This window comes from Siniperca chuatsi, linkage group LG13 (genome assembly GCF_020085105.1).
Source record: "Siniperca chuatsi isolate FFG_IHB_CAS linkage group LG13, ASM2008510v1, whole genome shotgun sequence".
NCBI lineage: Eukaryota > Metazoa > Chordata > Actinopteri > Centrarchiformes > Sinipercidae > Siniperca > Siniperca chuatsi.
Window position 1 is genome coordinate 8,588,702 of NC_058054.1, and position 13,191 is coordinate 8,601,892.

The following is a 13,191-nucleotide window of genomic DNA, read 5'->3' on the forward strand; positions in this document are numbered from 1 at the left end:
AGCCACATTTTTATTATAAATGTTTATGATTTTATGTCATAGTTCAGCCGTTTCAGCTTGATGTAGAGTGAAGTACACAGAACATACATTTATAATGTAATTATTAATTGTTAAAGGTGATAATAAACAGCTACTGTAGAGCACATACATCTTTTGATTTAATTCTGATATGACGAATAGCTTTTATTCACTTTCAGTTAAGATTCAAGTACAATGTACCTTGCGGTCCCTGACTTTGCTGCACAAAACTTTCAAACTTTCAAGAGGCACTGATCAAAAAATATCTGATACTAACCCTCTCTCCTGGTGGGCCAGGAGGTCCATCATTGCCTGAGGTGCCCTGAGGAGAAAGAAAAGGAAGTCAAACGTTGTCAACTTTGTCGAAACTGTCTAAGTATGAGGTGTGAATAAAATGTATGCAAAGCACTGACACTGAAGTTATAGAGCAAGCCTGTTTGCATATTTATATCTCTAAATGAGTTGGTACTTGTATGATTTACAACACACTGAGATAAAACTATGTATAATATGTTGTACACTATGTGAGCAAATTAACCTGTTCATTGCCATAGTTAACATAGCAGGTACACTTTACATTCGAACTACTTTTGTTCAAGTTCTGTTCACTTTAATGTACTTTCTCTATATAATTTTAAGCATGTGGACACATTCATTACCATTGGCCCCATCATTATAAATTCTAAAATGGCCCTGGCTCTCACCTTTGCACCTGGCTTTCCTGTTGGTCCTCTGGCACCACGCCCACCACGTGGACCCTATATTCACAGTATGTAAAACAATACAGAAATTGTAAGTATTTTCAGTATTTTATTCGATATTAAAAAACATATCAAAACAATGAAAACAAAAACACAGAAAGTAATTGTATAAAGGGCAAGTAATTGATTTCTAGTGCCTTCCCCGCCCATCTCTACAATTCCCCACCCAGTGTATATCCTCTTCAAAAGACAAGACAATACATCCCATGCACAACTTCACAAAGGCAGAGATTTTCATTCAATAATTTATGTGGCGGGCTCGTGGCTGAGTTGACGGTTGAAATGCCTACCGTTGGGCCACGTTGCCCTCTTGGGCCTGCTTTGCCGGCGATTCCCTGAGTAAGAAAAACAAAAGCTTTGATTTAGGACAAAATCATTGCTTGTACCATCAGCCAATGTGAGTACTTTTTCATTTCCTTTAAGAAGTTTAAGATAAAGCAATTCTATAATAACTGATTGCTGAGGGGATTTGTGTGAGGGACGAAATAGAACCATCTGAGTATTTTTGGACAAAAATAAATAATCAAATTGCTGCGGTAAGTGGTTACCCACAGGCACTTGACAGCTTGAACTACCTGTCAGTTCTAGCACGCCGGGGCCAGGGGTGTCTGCCTCTCAATGTCTGTCTGAGAGCAAAGATGAGCTTGTTTCGACAATAATAACCCCCTTCACCATTCTACAACCCTCCATCTCATCCCTTCATCTGTAACCCTCTTCAACTGGACTGCTCAGTATAGTTGTCAGTAAATCCTGATAGTGGTTAATCCTGATTACACTACATGGCCAAAACTATGAGGACACAGTTGGACACGCTGTTCTTTCACTTTTTTGTATTTTTTGTCTGGGGCTGTTTTTCATGGTTTGGGCTCAGCTCCTTAGTCCCAATCAAGGGAAAACTTAATGCTACAACACATGATGATAATATTTCAGGCAATTGCGTGGATCCAACTTTGTGGCAAACATTTGGGGAAGGTCCTGTCCTGTTTTGATATGACAAGGTTAAGTACGTAAAGAGATGGTATTTAGAGTTTGATGTCGAAGAACTTCACTGTCCTGCACAGAGCCCTGACCTCAACCCCATCCAACACCTTTGGGATGACCTGGAACGAATGGCCTTATTGCCTAATATCAGTGGATGACCTCACTAATGCTCTTGGGGCTGAATGAAAGCAATTCCCTGCAGCCAGGTTCCAGAATCTTGTCGAAAGCCTTCCCAAAAGAGTGGAGGCTGTTACAGCAGCAAATGAATGCCAATGGTTTTGGAATAAGATGTTCAACAATCACATGTTCAGGTGTCAACATACTTTGTCTGGGTGTTTACATGCTTTGTAGTGCAGTTCACACACAGTTGGGTTATAAAAACATTTACATGAACATTCTACATCCAAAAATTTGAGGGATTCATTAACAAACTTTAATGCTGACTATTGCATGTCTGTTCTCCCTGGAAGAGGAATCCCATCTCTGTTGTCTTCCTAAGGTTTCTTCCATTATTTTGGGAGGAATATTTCCTGATCAAGGGTCTAAGGATAGAGGTCGTCGTATGCTGTACAGATTGTAAAGGCCCTTGAGGCAAATTTGTCATTGTGGTACTGGGCTATACAAATAAATTCGACTTGACTTTACTTGCCATATACTGTATACAATGACTGTACAGTAAATTATATAAAGCATCAACAAGTTTTTTTTGCACTGCAGACAAATGACACTAAGTTGATTTTAAATTGAAACTTAATGATATTTTTTTGCCTTTCTCAGTCAGACACAAACCACCAAGATACACTGACATCCTGTGTTTCAGTATTCTACACTATCTACACTTAATCCATCTGCTACATAGGAAAGCCCAATGATAAAATGTATATGTCTTCAATAGGACAGAGAATAATGAATTTTGTGGCTCACCCTTGCCCCCTTCTCGCCATTCGCCCCGGAGAATCCAGGGAAGCCATTGGATCCCTGCAAGAAGAGTAAAAAAAAAAAAAAAAAGTGAGAGGGAAAGAAGAAGAGAAGTGAAGAGAAAATGCCACCATTCCTTTTGCGCTTTACTGAGCAAGGCTAATTATTAGAGAAACTGTGAAGACCTAACATAAGTACTGCCATACTAGCCAGAAGATTGTTATCATAAGGCTACAGTTTATAATTTGAGCTCCTACAGATAAATGAGAACCTTCTTTTAATGCTTAAGCGTAGTCCAAAGGGAAATTCTCCTCGCTACTTAGAGACGTTCTGACACACAGACAGACAGAGGTGCTGTTAAGTTGTTAGCACAGTTAGGAAGCAAAATAGGAAGATAAAAAAGGCAGTGGGAGCAAATAAAGACAAAGGAAGGCGAAACGGCAGATCCCCCTTGATACCCATCAGCAATTTAGCTATTGGACGTTCGCAGACTGTGCCCTCTGATAGTTCCGATGGTGCCAGTCAAACAAATACTAGGAGGGCAATCACTGTTGAATAAAAGGAACGTACCAAGCAGCTTACCAATACAACATCATTTTATGCAGCATTAGGTAGCACAAATATATATTCAAACAATTTAGGTTCAATATTTCTTTGTCTCAGCTGCACTACAAGGTCATGTGCATGTCTGGGAGTTTTGGGTTAAAAACGTACTCAGATGCAAAGCACATCTATAGTGCTCATTACCGCTCACATGCATATGTATACGAGGCATAATACTGTGCAGTATAAGCAAGGGCACCACAACAAGGCAGCGTGGGCAGAATTGCAAGAGGTAAACATCCCAACATTGTGGAGACAGCAGGAAGGGAGATCTATGCTGCTTAATTTGTTTTTCACAGAGGGGCAGTTATGGTAAACTGAAAGGAGAGCTGGAACTGGACAAGCCTGACTTGCGCCACAGAGATAAGACAGTCCACTGAAGCTATTGCAAATGGCATCCAGAATTAACGGTGTGGGAAAGCTGTTAACAAAGAGTGATGGGGCGCAGTTGCCAAAAATACAGTCAGTGGAGGGATTCATGCACAGGCAGATCGAGGGGGATAAAGGCTGCAAACGGGCCAGGACTTTGACCCTGAACCTACTCATGAGGACAATGTAGCTTTTTATAACATTGATGATACTGTGCAATGGAAACGTGGGTTTTGTTTACATATTTTTCAAAATGTAAAGCACTTGAGCTCTTAAATTCTATGAATCAATATAGGAAAAAAGTCCCAAATAGGGATATTACATTCCTGCCAAATATATTTTATATCATTAAAATTAGAGAGAATTTGGTGGATTTGGATAAAAGCATCCTCATTATAAGTTAGTAAAGGCAGCCTCATACTTTGTTTTGACTTAGAGAGGGTGTCACAATTTTTAAATGCTGGATATCTCTCTTTTCTTGAAGAAAACTCTTCAAATGCAGGCTATAAAGAGGACTATGACACTGTTTATGGCACTGTTTATACCATGCCAAAGTCAGAATGCCTTTATTGTCTCTCCAAAAAACGTTTTGAAGCATAGACAGTCTAAAAAGAAGATCTGATCCTTGGCACCACTGGGAACCTTTGTGGGCAGCATTTGTTCAAAATTATATATGGACACAGATGAAGGAATATCCTTTGTGTTTTTGCTATCATCACTATTGCCGCATACTTTTACTACATATTTATTAGACTGATTCAACATGGGAAAAGTTTTATTCAAGAGTAAATGATCTAGTAATTAAAAGAAGTGATACAATCACTTGCAAATGACTGGAAAGAATACTGTACATTGGAATTGTAACTCTATAACTGTATCTTATTTCATCTGTGTCTCTCCCACTTTGTGTAATTTGTCCAGGTCTCTTGTTAATTTGTGCGCCCCGCTCAGCTCAGATCCTGCTGACATTAACAGACAGAGCAGGAGACTTGCTTATCTGGATGTTGTGAGAGTAGGTGTATCTGACCCATCATATCAGTGCCAAGCTGTCAGTGCTGACAGCAGCAGAGAGGAACCAGCTGCAGCAGCACATCTTGATAGAGGAGCTGTGGCACAGTGGTCAGCGCTTCAGTGCAAGGAATGCAAGACTGTTAGATAAAGCCTGGAACGGTTTAAGGAAGGAGGACAGCTGATGACTCCAGCAGGTGACCATGCCACTTAGGCTTCCTATAAGAATTATGGAAAGTGTACAGTGGGTGTCTGCTTGGGTTTGTGTTTGTGTGACTAAGTGTTAATCAGCAAGTCAGCAGATTTTAGAAAGCCATTTGAGAGCAAGTTTAGATATGAGTGATGTTAATCAGACAGACATGGATAGAAGGTTATGTAGTCACTGAGAGAATCAATACACATATACAGCAAATAATTACACATGTATACACATGCACATATATACTTACGCATTATTTGCGCAGGACGACACCAACACGCAAACACATGCAAGTGCACACACATAAGCATAATAAAGTTTCACACTGAAAGACAGTGTGGTGAGTGAACCGTCAGCTTCAGCTGTTCACATTACTGAGCTGGCAAATGTCTCCTCTGCTGAACTGCCCTTGACCATGACACTGAACACCTACAGCTGGCCCTGATCTCTGACCTCCCAGTGGAGTGGAGGTTTACACAGTAAGAATTTCCCCACGTTGATCAGTAGAGTACATTATTACTCTCAACACACACCTTAGAACCTTGTCTGCCAGGGTACCCAGGCAATCCAGGGACTCCAAGTTTTCCCTAAGAAGGAGCAAAGAAAAACAAAACAAAGATGATGAATTCTCATTGTGTCACCAGAGACATTGCTGGAGACTGCAGTAAAGTTCACAGAAGCATTGCAAAGGCAATAAACTTAGATCCATAAAGTTTTACTTCTAGTGTGAAGTAAAAAAAATAAAATAAATGTAATGCCACGTTTATGAACATGACATAATCTGTGCAGAGGCTTTTCTGCTTTTAATTCCAAATGTGAATTCACTTTGGTCCATTTTGGTCATTAAGAAGTAAGTACACGGAGTCTGATGTAACTACCCCTTGTGCTTTTAAACTAAGGTCAAGTCATACATTTTTATTTTATTATTTTGAATCCAATACTTCTGACTCCAGTGCTGGTAATTTCTACTTTGACTGTACTGTTGCACTAATTTTAAGCAAATTAGAAGGGGGATGTCAGAAAAATGTAAAATGTATAATTATTATTATATAGCAAAAGTAACATTGAAAGGGGAATAAAATTTTTGTCTGTATTTGGGCCAGGTGGGATTAGCATCAGTGTGGCAAAAAAACTGAAAAAACTTGCTAATGAAGTTTAGAGCTACAAGTAATTTCCCCCAAGTTTCTCTCTCTCTCTCTCTCTTTTAACATAATTACTAATATTTTTTAACTATTTTAATATCTACGGTTGCTTATATCACAATTACTCCTGTCTGAGATCATTACTGTGTTACTATGATGTAATTTTAGCCATAAAATTGACTGATCCAAGCCTATTTAAGAAAACAGTTTATTGATCAATTCTCTCTAAAGTCATCACTTATATTCTAATTCTTTAATCTGAAGATGTTGTTGTAACCTTTAATATTAATTTGCATAATGTCAGTATAAATACTGCAGCACCACAAAGCAAGGCATTCTGTGGCAAGATCAAAGCTCCATGGAGAAATATTGGCAAGATAAGCCAATTAAATGGGACTGTTGTAGAGCTGAAGGGATGTGGAGAAAATCTTAACTTCAAGTTTATCAGGACAGCTACAAAACTATAGCAAACTCTTCAGACTGTATTCTTTCCAGTTCATTAAAGACATCTGTTATTAGACCCCTACTAAGAAAAGAGCAATCTTGACCCTGGTCTGGTTTTTGATCCCACAACAGCACTGAAACAATTGTATTCCTACATCTATTCATATATGAGTATTTATATATAAGTGTATTTTAAACTTTTATCATTCTGTAAAGCATTTTAATTGAATTTGTGTGTAATTATCCTATGCAATTAAACTTGAACTTGAGCTTGAACTTCAGCATGTCAATAAAGCACATTAAGCACATTTCATTTCATTAAATGAAAATTCTGTTTTACAATTCAGTCTTTGCAAATACCTTTTCTCCAGCTAATCCTAAGGGACCAGCTTCTCCGTTAGGTCCTGACTTGCCCTTGGGGCCCTCGGGGCCGTCCTCTCCTCTGGGTCCTTGTACACCAGACTCACCCTTGATGCAAAGAAAACAAATGTAACAGTCTTTACTACTCTATCACTCTCTGCAACTACAAACATCAGCATTCTCTTTAGAGATGATGATTCACCTTGTCACCCTTGAGACCCATGTCACCTTTGAAGCCAGGGAATCCATCCTCTCCCTGAAGTTGAAACAGATAAAAAGCATCATTGTGAGTGTTTTATCCAGTATCACAGTGACAATACTGATAAATTCCAGTAAAATAATTCACATCTAAAATACTTTAAATAGCAACAAAAGAATACTGATGGACCACTTAAGTGACAAAATCATAGTAAATGTTTGGCTTAGCTTTTATCTTTTGGCAGTCATGATTATAAGGGCTCCTGAGGATAATTTAATACTGACACCTAGTGGCCACTTAAATTAAGCATTCACATAAGCAGTTTTAAAGTTGCCTCTTGCTGTCTCTCTTTCTCTCTGTGTTGTTCTACTGACATCTGGTGGTTAAAATTCAGAATGCAGATCTTTTCACTGGCACGTCTATCATTGGTTCATGACAGCTGTGTTCTCTGCATATTATATACTGATGCCAGTTGTCTCATATTTTTATGCATGAAACCACTATGATAATAAATCATGACACAATAAATTATGATAAGCATATAACCTAATGTGTAAAACCTAATGTGTAACGTTGGATTGGTAAAATACTCATCCCACTGGATTTTATGTAAGACAGAGGTGTCAAAGTAGAGGAGCATTTAACAACATGCTCAGGATTTTTAGGTAATCTCTGAAGAGCTTCAATTTCCTGACAATTGAGAGTAAAATTGATCCAGTGGCACTGAGGTAGCAACTGGCTAAATTCAACCACAGCAATCCAAGAAAACAATGGCAACAGATCAATCTCCACTGAAAGCGCCCTACAAACAGCCTCATTCTCGTTTAATGTTCCACACTCCATTACAGCTCAGTGGCATGAGGACTTAACTGCCAGCCCGATGGGCCTTTAAGAGTTTTTCCACTTGCTGGATTCCAAGGAAGCCTCATTTGAGACGGAATTACAACTCTAATGGGTCCATTTTTAGAGGAATGACATCTGTCAGTCATGTTGAGGAAGAAGAGGAGACTGGAAAGGTGTTTACCTTTTCTCCTTTGCCACCTTTAAGGCCTCTAATTCCCTCAGCACCCTGGAGAGAGAGGAAAATAGAGTCAGGATGAAATTCAGGGTAAATGGAAATTTATCATGGCAGAGTGGTACTGTATGACTAAGATAGCGCTTACTTTCACACCACGAGGCCCAGGGTAGCCGATGGATCCCATAGGACCAGGATGACCCTAAAAGATTGAAGAAGGTGTCATGTGTTTGTTGAAGTAACTATTAGTATGCATCAACCTTTAATGTAATGTGTCTCTGCTGTATTAGATAACTTCACTACAGATTTTTTCATTGATTTCCAATGATTTCCCAATGTTTAATTCAAGAGTGAACCCTCAATAAGATATGCATGCAAGTTATGCATATGAAAATAAGCAAATGGACAGCATCACCTAATATCCAGTAGTGAAATAATACACTGGATGAATATAATACAATAAAAATAAACATGTGAACTGCGGTAAAAGCCCAATAACTACTAAAAAACTAAAATTAATTAACTATTTGATATTTATATATTCAACAGTTTTTCAAATTTGACTGTCCTTGCTTCGTCTAATCCTGTAGTGTATCTTTTAAAGAACATGATAGGGAAGATTCGAAATCCTACCAGATGCATTACTGTAAACTGAAATCCAAACTTTGATAAATACATAAGTATGAACCTCAACTCATGCTGCCTCTGTAGAAATGGATTTGACCTCTATGCAGCCAAATTGTCTTGTACAAATAACGGCACGATTTTAATAACTGTTCTCATGTGTCTATTGTTGGAATAACTTGATCACCATGTCTGAAAATGAGCTCATATTTTTAAATCTCTTTATCTCTATACTGACTCTATACAAAGCTCTATATTAATTTGGAAATAATTGTCATTGGTTTTGACCTTTTTTGGTGCCAGCTCATTGCAGTTTACCACATGAAATAACAAGGTGACTAGGCAATCACAGAAAATCACAAGATTAGTCAATTACAGGAAAGAATAAGTAGGTCAACTTTGTGTGTTCTATTTCGGGGACAGCTTACCAGATATTATCTAAACTGTGTGGTTATATTAAACCTCACCCCACTGGCATACTATGTAGGCTACACAAATGCTAGATTTAACTAAATGCAAAGTTTGCCTGATACGTTCCTGTAAAATCCAAATTAACAACAAAACTACATTGTACTTACAGCTGCTCCTTTCTCGCCTGGAGGACCTTCTTTTCCTGGGTGACCCTACAAAAGAAGTCCAAGAGATTTAGTTGGTAGTTTGATTGAATGATGAAAAATGAAAAAGGAGTCAGGTCTGTTACTTACAGGAGGGCCATCAGCACCAGCAAGGCCAGCCAAACCTTGTTTTCCTTGAGGTCCCTACAAAGAGAAAGCAATAGATAAAAAGGAAGTAAAATAGACAGAGATATAGATAGATAGAGGAGTGCATACCTTACTGTCTATAACAGTATTATGAAGACTGCCAAAAGTTAATCTGCTTGAAATATTATTAAATATCCACAAAACCACTAACAAAATACTTTCAGTTAGACAAAGTAAGTGCTTATGAGGAGTAGTCCTATGGTAATATGTATACAGTAAGTGTGTGAGTGCATGTCAGACAGCAGTGGATCTGCAGAATCACTTATGAGGTCTTGAAACATTCACTTATCGGGGCAATAGAGTTGTGGTAGGAGGACTGAAGGGGTGACTGCGTTCCCTTTTTACTTACTTTTTCACCAGGAGGCCCGATTGGACCTTGAGGACCAATGAGACCCTGAAAGACAATTGAGATAGGTCTGTTATTAGAACAGTCAGCCAAATTTAGTCCTTACATGATATTAACACAAAAAGATGTGGTACATTTTGGGGAAAAGAACACCTGTTTTGTCAATTTGGGAAAGTCTATTCCTAATTGTGTGTGCTGTATTTGTAATTTAGATTTTGTAACGTATTAATCTTCTTCCTTCTACAATTCCAGCCATTTGTTTTTGTTGCTTAGCTACTTCATGCTGCTTATTCAGATCTATTCATTCAGCTGTGCAAAGGGAGGTTCACTCTTTTCTACAGTCATTTTGAAGTCGCATATCTTGTAGACTTCTCAAGAATTCACCCCATGAAGAATAAAAAAAGTTATTAACAGTTGAAATAAGCGAACTGTGTTATTTTTCTATGGGCCAATGCCTTCCCTGGAAGGCACTGATCTGCCTCTGGCCAGGTATAACTAAAATTAAGTTATTTATTCAACCTGTATACCATCAGGATAGGTCCCTACTAATACTTTCCAGGGGAATGACGGCATCCTGTCCAGGCTGTGAGCGTCAGCAGGACTGAAAATCTTACCTGGCAATGGTCATTTAGCCCTGGCTACAACATTGAGTGTACTGTTTTGTATTAAAGATGACTCCAAAATGGAATATTTTTCGCTGTGCCACAAACTGGACAACGTAATCAGGTTAAGTGCTATCAAATCAGTACAATATGTCTCATCTCAGCAGGACAGAGAGGATGTTTTTCTTCTTCGTGACTGCAGAGAAACAATGTTAATGAACACTTGTAAAGTCTTTGCTCTATTTTGGTGTTAGTTTTGTGGATTCTCCCATAAAGTGGCTGCAACTGTGAGAAGAAAACTATGTCTGCGAACGTTTGATTAAGAAAACAGAAGTGCGAGTGATCATCTGAGTTCATAGTACTCCCTGTTGCACAATGTTATATAGCAACGAGGATGGATCATGAAAAGGACAGACTGAGGCAGAGAGGAGAGAATGGGGGACACAGCAGAAGAGACAGACAGGGTTAGAAAAAAGAGATAGATGCAAAGAGAAATAGAGGAAAGAAAAGAAACTTACATGTGGACCAGGCATACCCTGTTGCCCAGGAGGCCCTGGCTCTCCTTGTGGACCCTGTACATAACAAACAAAAAGAGGAGGATACAATTAATATTTCCAGCGACTGCAAGTGATTCAATTATATTCATTCTATGCTTTTCATCTGCAAAACTATTGAAAAGGAAAGAATACTGCCAAATAATTCAGATCATTTAGATCAATACAGAAGACAAATTTATATAAATGCAATGAGGAACAGACCTTAAAGAGTCACTAGGTGCCATGTGTCTTTTGTTCCAATGTATTTGATGTTAAGAATTGTCTCTATATCAATTTAAGAAAATGTACTTTTTCCACATCAAAACTGTGGTACTGGGTTAGTGAAAACTTTGTATGACCTTGCATGGATAAATTGGTTGAATTGGCTTTATCCAATCTATGACAAGACTCTGAAACAAAAAGGTGCAAATGGTGGGGAGAAATGCGATACGCTGGCTCATGAAGAAGAGTTGTCTGTTTTCTGGCCTTATCCAAAGTTAAAATCTGGTGGCTGGTCAGAATCTAAGTTTGGCTATGAAATACAGCTTTCTCTAAATACATGCTCTGGGGCTACAGAGCCATCTGGGTATGGATTAAGGCTAATAAGACTAACTGGAATGGTGGGTTGTTTGGTATTCCTGCTGAGATTTAGTGTGTCACAAACCAAACATATACAAAAACAGACGAGACCCTTGTGAAGCAGCCTGCTCCAGCTGTTACAACAAACACAAAATACAAATGCTGGATTCAGAGAATTTTAGGTTGCCTGACTGTGATTGTTAGCAGGGCCTTAAGAGCAAAATTGAAAGAAAACAACAAAGCTGGGAAAGATCCAAATGTAGTCAGTAAAAACATTTGGGTTCTTCACTCATAAAGGATGTCTTAAAAACATCCACATGTTAAAGGCTGGTGTGAGTACCATAAGGTTTTATAAAGCCTTTGGGAAGCTTTACTACAGTGGATACTTTCAGGTGTTCCACTTTGATTTTTAGAATATGCCGAGATGCCAAGATCAATACTAACTTTGGAGAAATTAATGAGAAGCACACCAAATTCCTATTGTTTTGTGTCTCTTTAACTGCTGCTTATTTCTTCGGCTCAGTGACTCAGTGACGACAAACAAATGTGTGGGCTTGTCCAGCTGTCTTGACCAATGATCTGTTACCCTCGTTCAAACATCCCACTGAGAATCTCCGGAAAGCTGGATGCGTGATGGGACCACGCACAGACAGGCTTTTCTGTTTCATCCCTTACTAAAGCTTAAGGCCTCTTCATCATGGCCTAGTCAGTCAGCAGAGCAGGCTTTGTAGTTTATGGATGTCTGGCAACTATGATAAGGCACTCCCTACCTCCATCTACCATCTCTAATCTACAAATGACCTATGACCTACATTACTGTAATGTTCCACAGGGGTAAAAGGTCACTGACCTGCAATCAGCCTCATTACATACATTGCCTAGGTGGTCTTGACATATGTGTGCAGGAAAATTCCCTTTCTGACAAGCTGATTTTATACTCTCTCTAGCTAGATATTAAAAATGAGCAAAACAACTTTCTCACCATGTTTCCTTTGGGACCAGATTGCCCATCAAGTCCAGGAAGACCCTAAAGAGATCAGAATTTGACAATGAAAAGTCAAATTATGAGTAGTAGGAGAATTGAGTGATATAGGAGGTGTACTTACACGCTGTCCTCCAGGACCTGCAGACCCTCTGGGTCCAAGCAAACCTCGAGGACCCTGTAAATCAAGACAAACACAAGTTAAAGAAAATTATGTAAAATAATACCTAAATATATAGCCTGAAACTATGTGTTGTATTTAGAAATAGGCAACCATTAAAAAACTAGCATAATATACTGAACATTAGGTGCACTTAAAACTGGTTTGACTTAAGTGTGTAAAATACCGACCCCTTGTGATCATATATGGTAACTGCAGGTGCATTTCCAGGCGTGAACATGAAAGTTGTTTTTTATCTCAACATCTTAAGTTACGTATTTAAAATCATTGCACTTACTGTGCTCTTTCATCTTATGGACAGTGTGTGTGATGAAATGCTGTGCAACTATTTCTTTAAAAGGACAATGTTGTTTTGGTTATGACAGGGAGCAACTTTTTCTCATGCAACTATATGGTCCATTTGAACTGAACTAGGCAGAATAAGGCAGTTTCTCCTGGGTAATGACAGAACAACACATTTCCCAGTTCTATTTTCTGATCTATTATTCAGAGCCATTCTGTCTTGGCAAGGTCGAGATTACAAACGCAATGGTCCTTGCAGACAGGAATGCCGTTACAGTAGC

At 38.7% G+C, this 13,191-nt stretch overlaps 1 protein-coding gene across 3 annotated transcripts in view; it reads right to left on the reverse strand.

Moving 5' to 3' along the window:
- The window catches only part of LOC122887041 (collagen alpha-1(XI) chain-like), an 88,852-nt gene that overhangs the window by 36,674 nt on the left and 38,987 nt on the right, over positions 1-13,191 (reverse strand). For all 3 annotated transcript variants that reach the window (XM_044219855.1, XM_044219853.1, XM_044219852.1), the window contains 15 exons: positions 12,572-12,625; positions 12,448-12,492; positions 10,869-10,922; positions 9,752-9,796; positions 9,346-9,399; positions 9,220-9,264; positions 8,166-8,219; positions 8,027-8,071; positions 7,006-7,059; positions 6,804-6,911; positions 5,391-5,444; positions 2,685-2,738; positions 1,070-1,114; positions 723-776; positions 296-340 (listed from right to left, as the gene is read on the reverse strand). In XM_044219855.1, the coding sequence (XP_044075790.1) occupies positions 296-340; positions 723-776; positions 1,070-1,114; positions 2,685-2,738; positions 5,391-5,444; positions 6,804-6,911; positions 7,006-7,059; positions 8,027-8,071; positions 8,166-8,219; positions 9,220-9,264; positions 9,346-9,399; positions 9,752-9,796; positions 10,869-10,922; positions 12,448-12,492; positions 12,572-12,625 (810 nt within the window). The remainder of the gene's footprint in view (positions 1-295; positions 341-722; positions 777-1,069; positions 1,115-2,684; positions 2,739-5,390; positions 5,445-6,803; positions 6,912-7,005; positions 7,060-8,026; positions 8,072-8,165; positions 8,220-9,219; positions 9,265-9,345; positions 9,400-9,751; positions 9,797-10,868; positions 10,923-12,447; positions 12,493-12,571; positions 12,626-13,191) is intronic.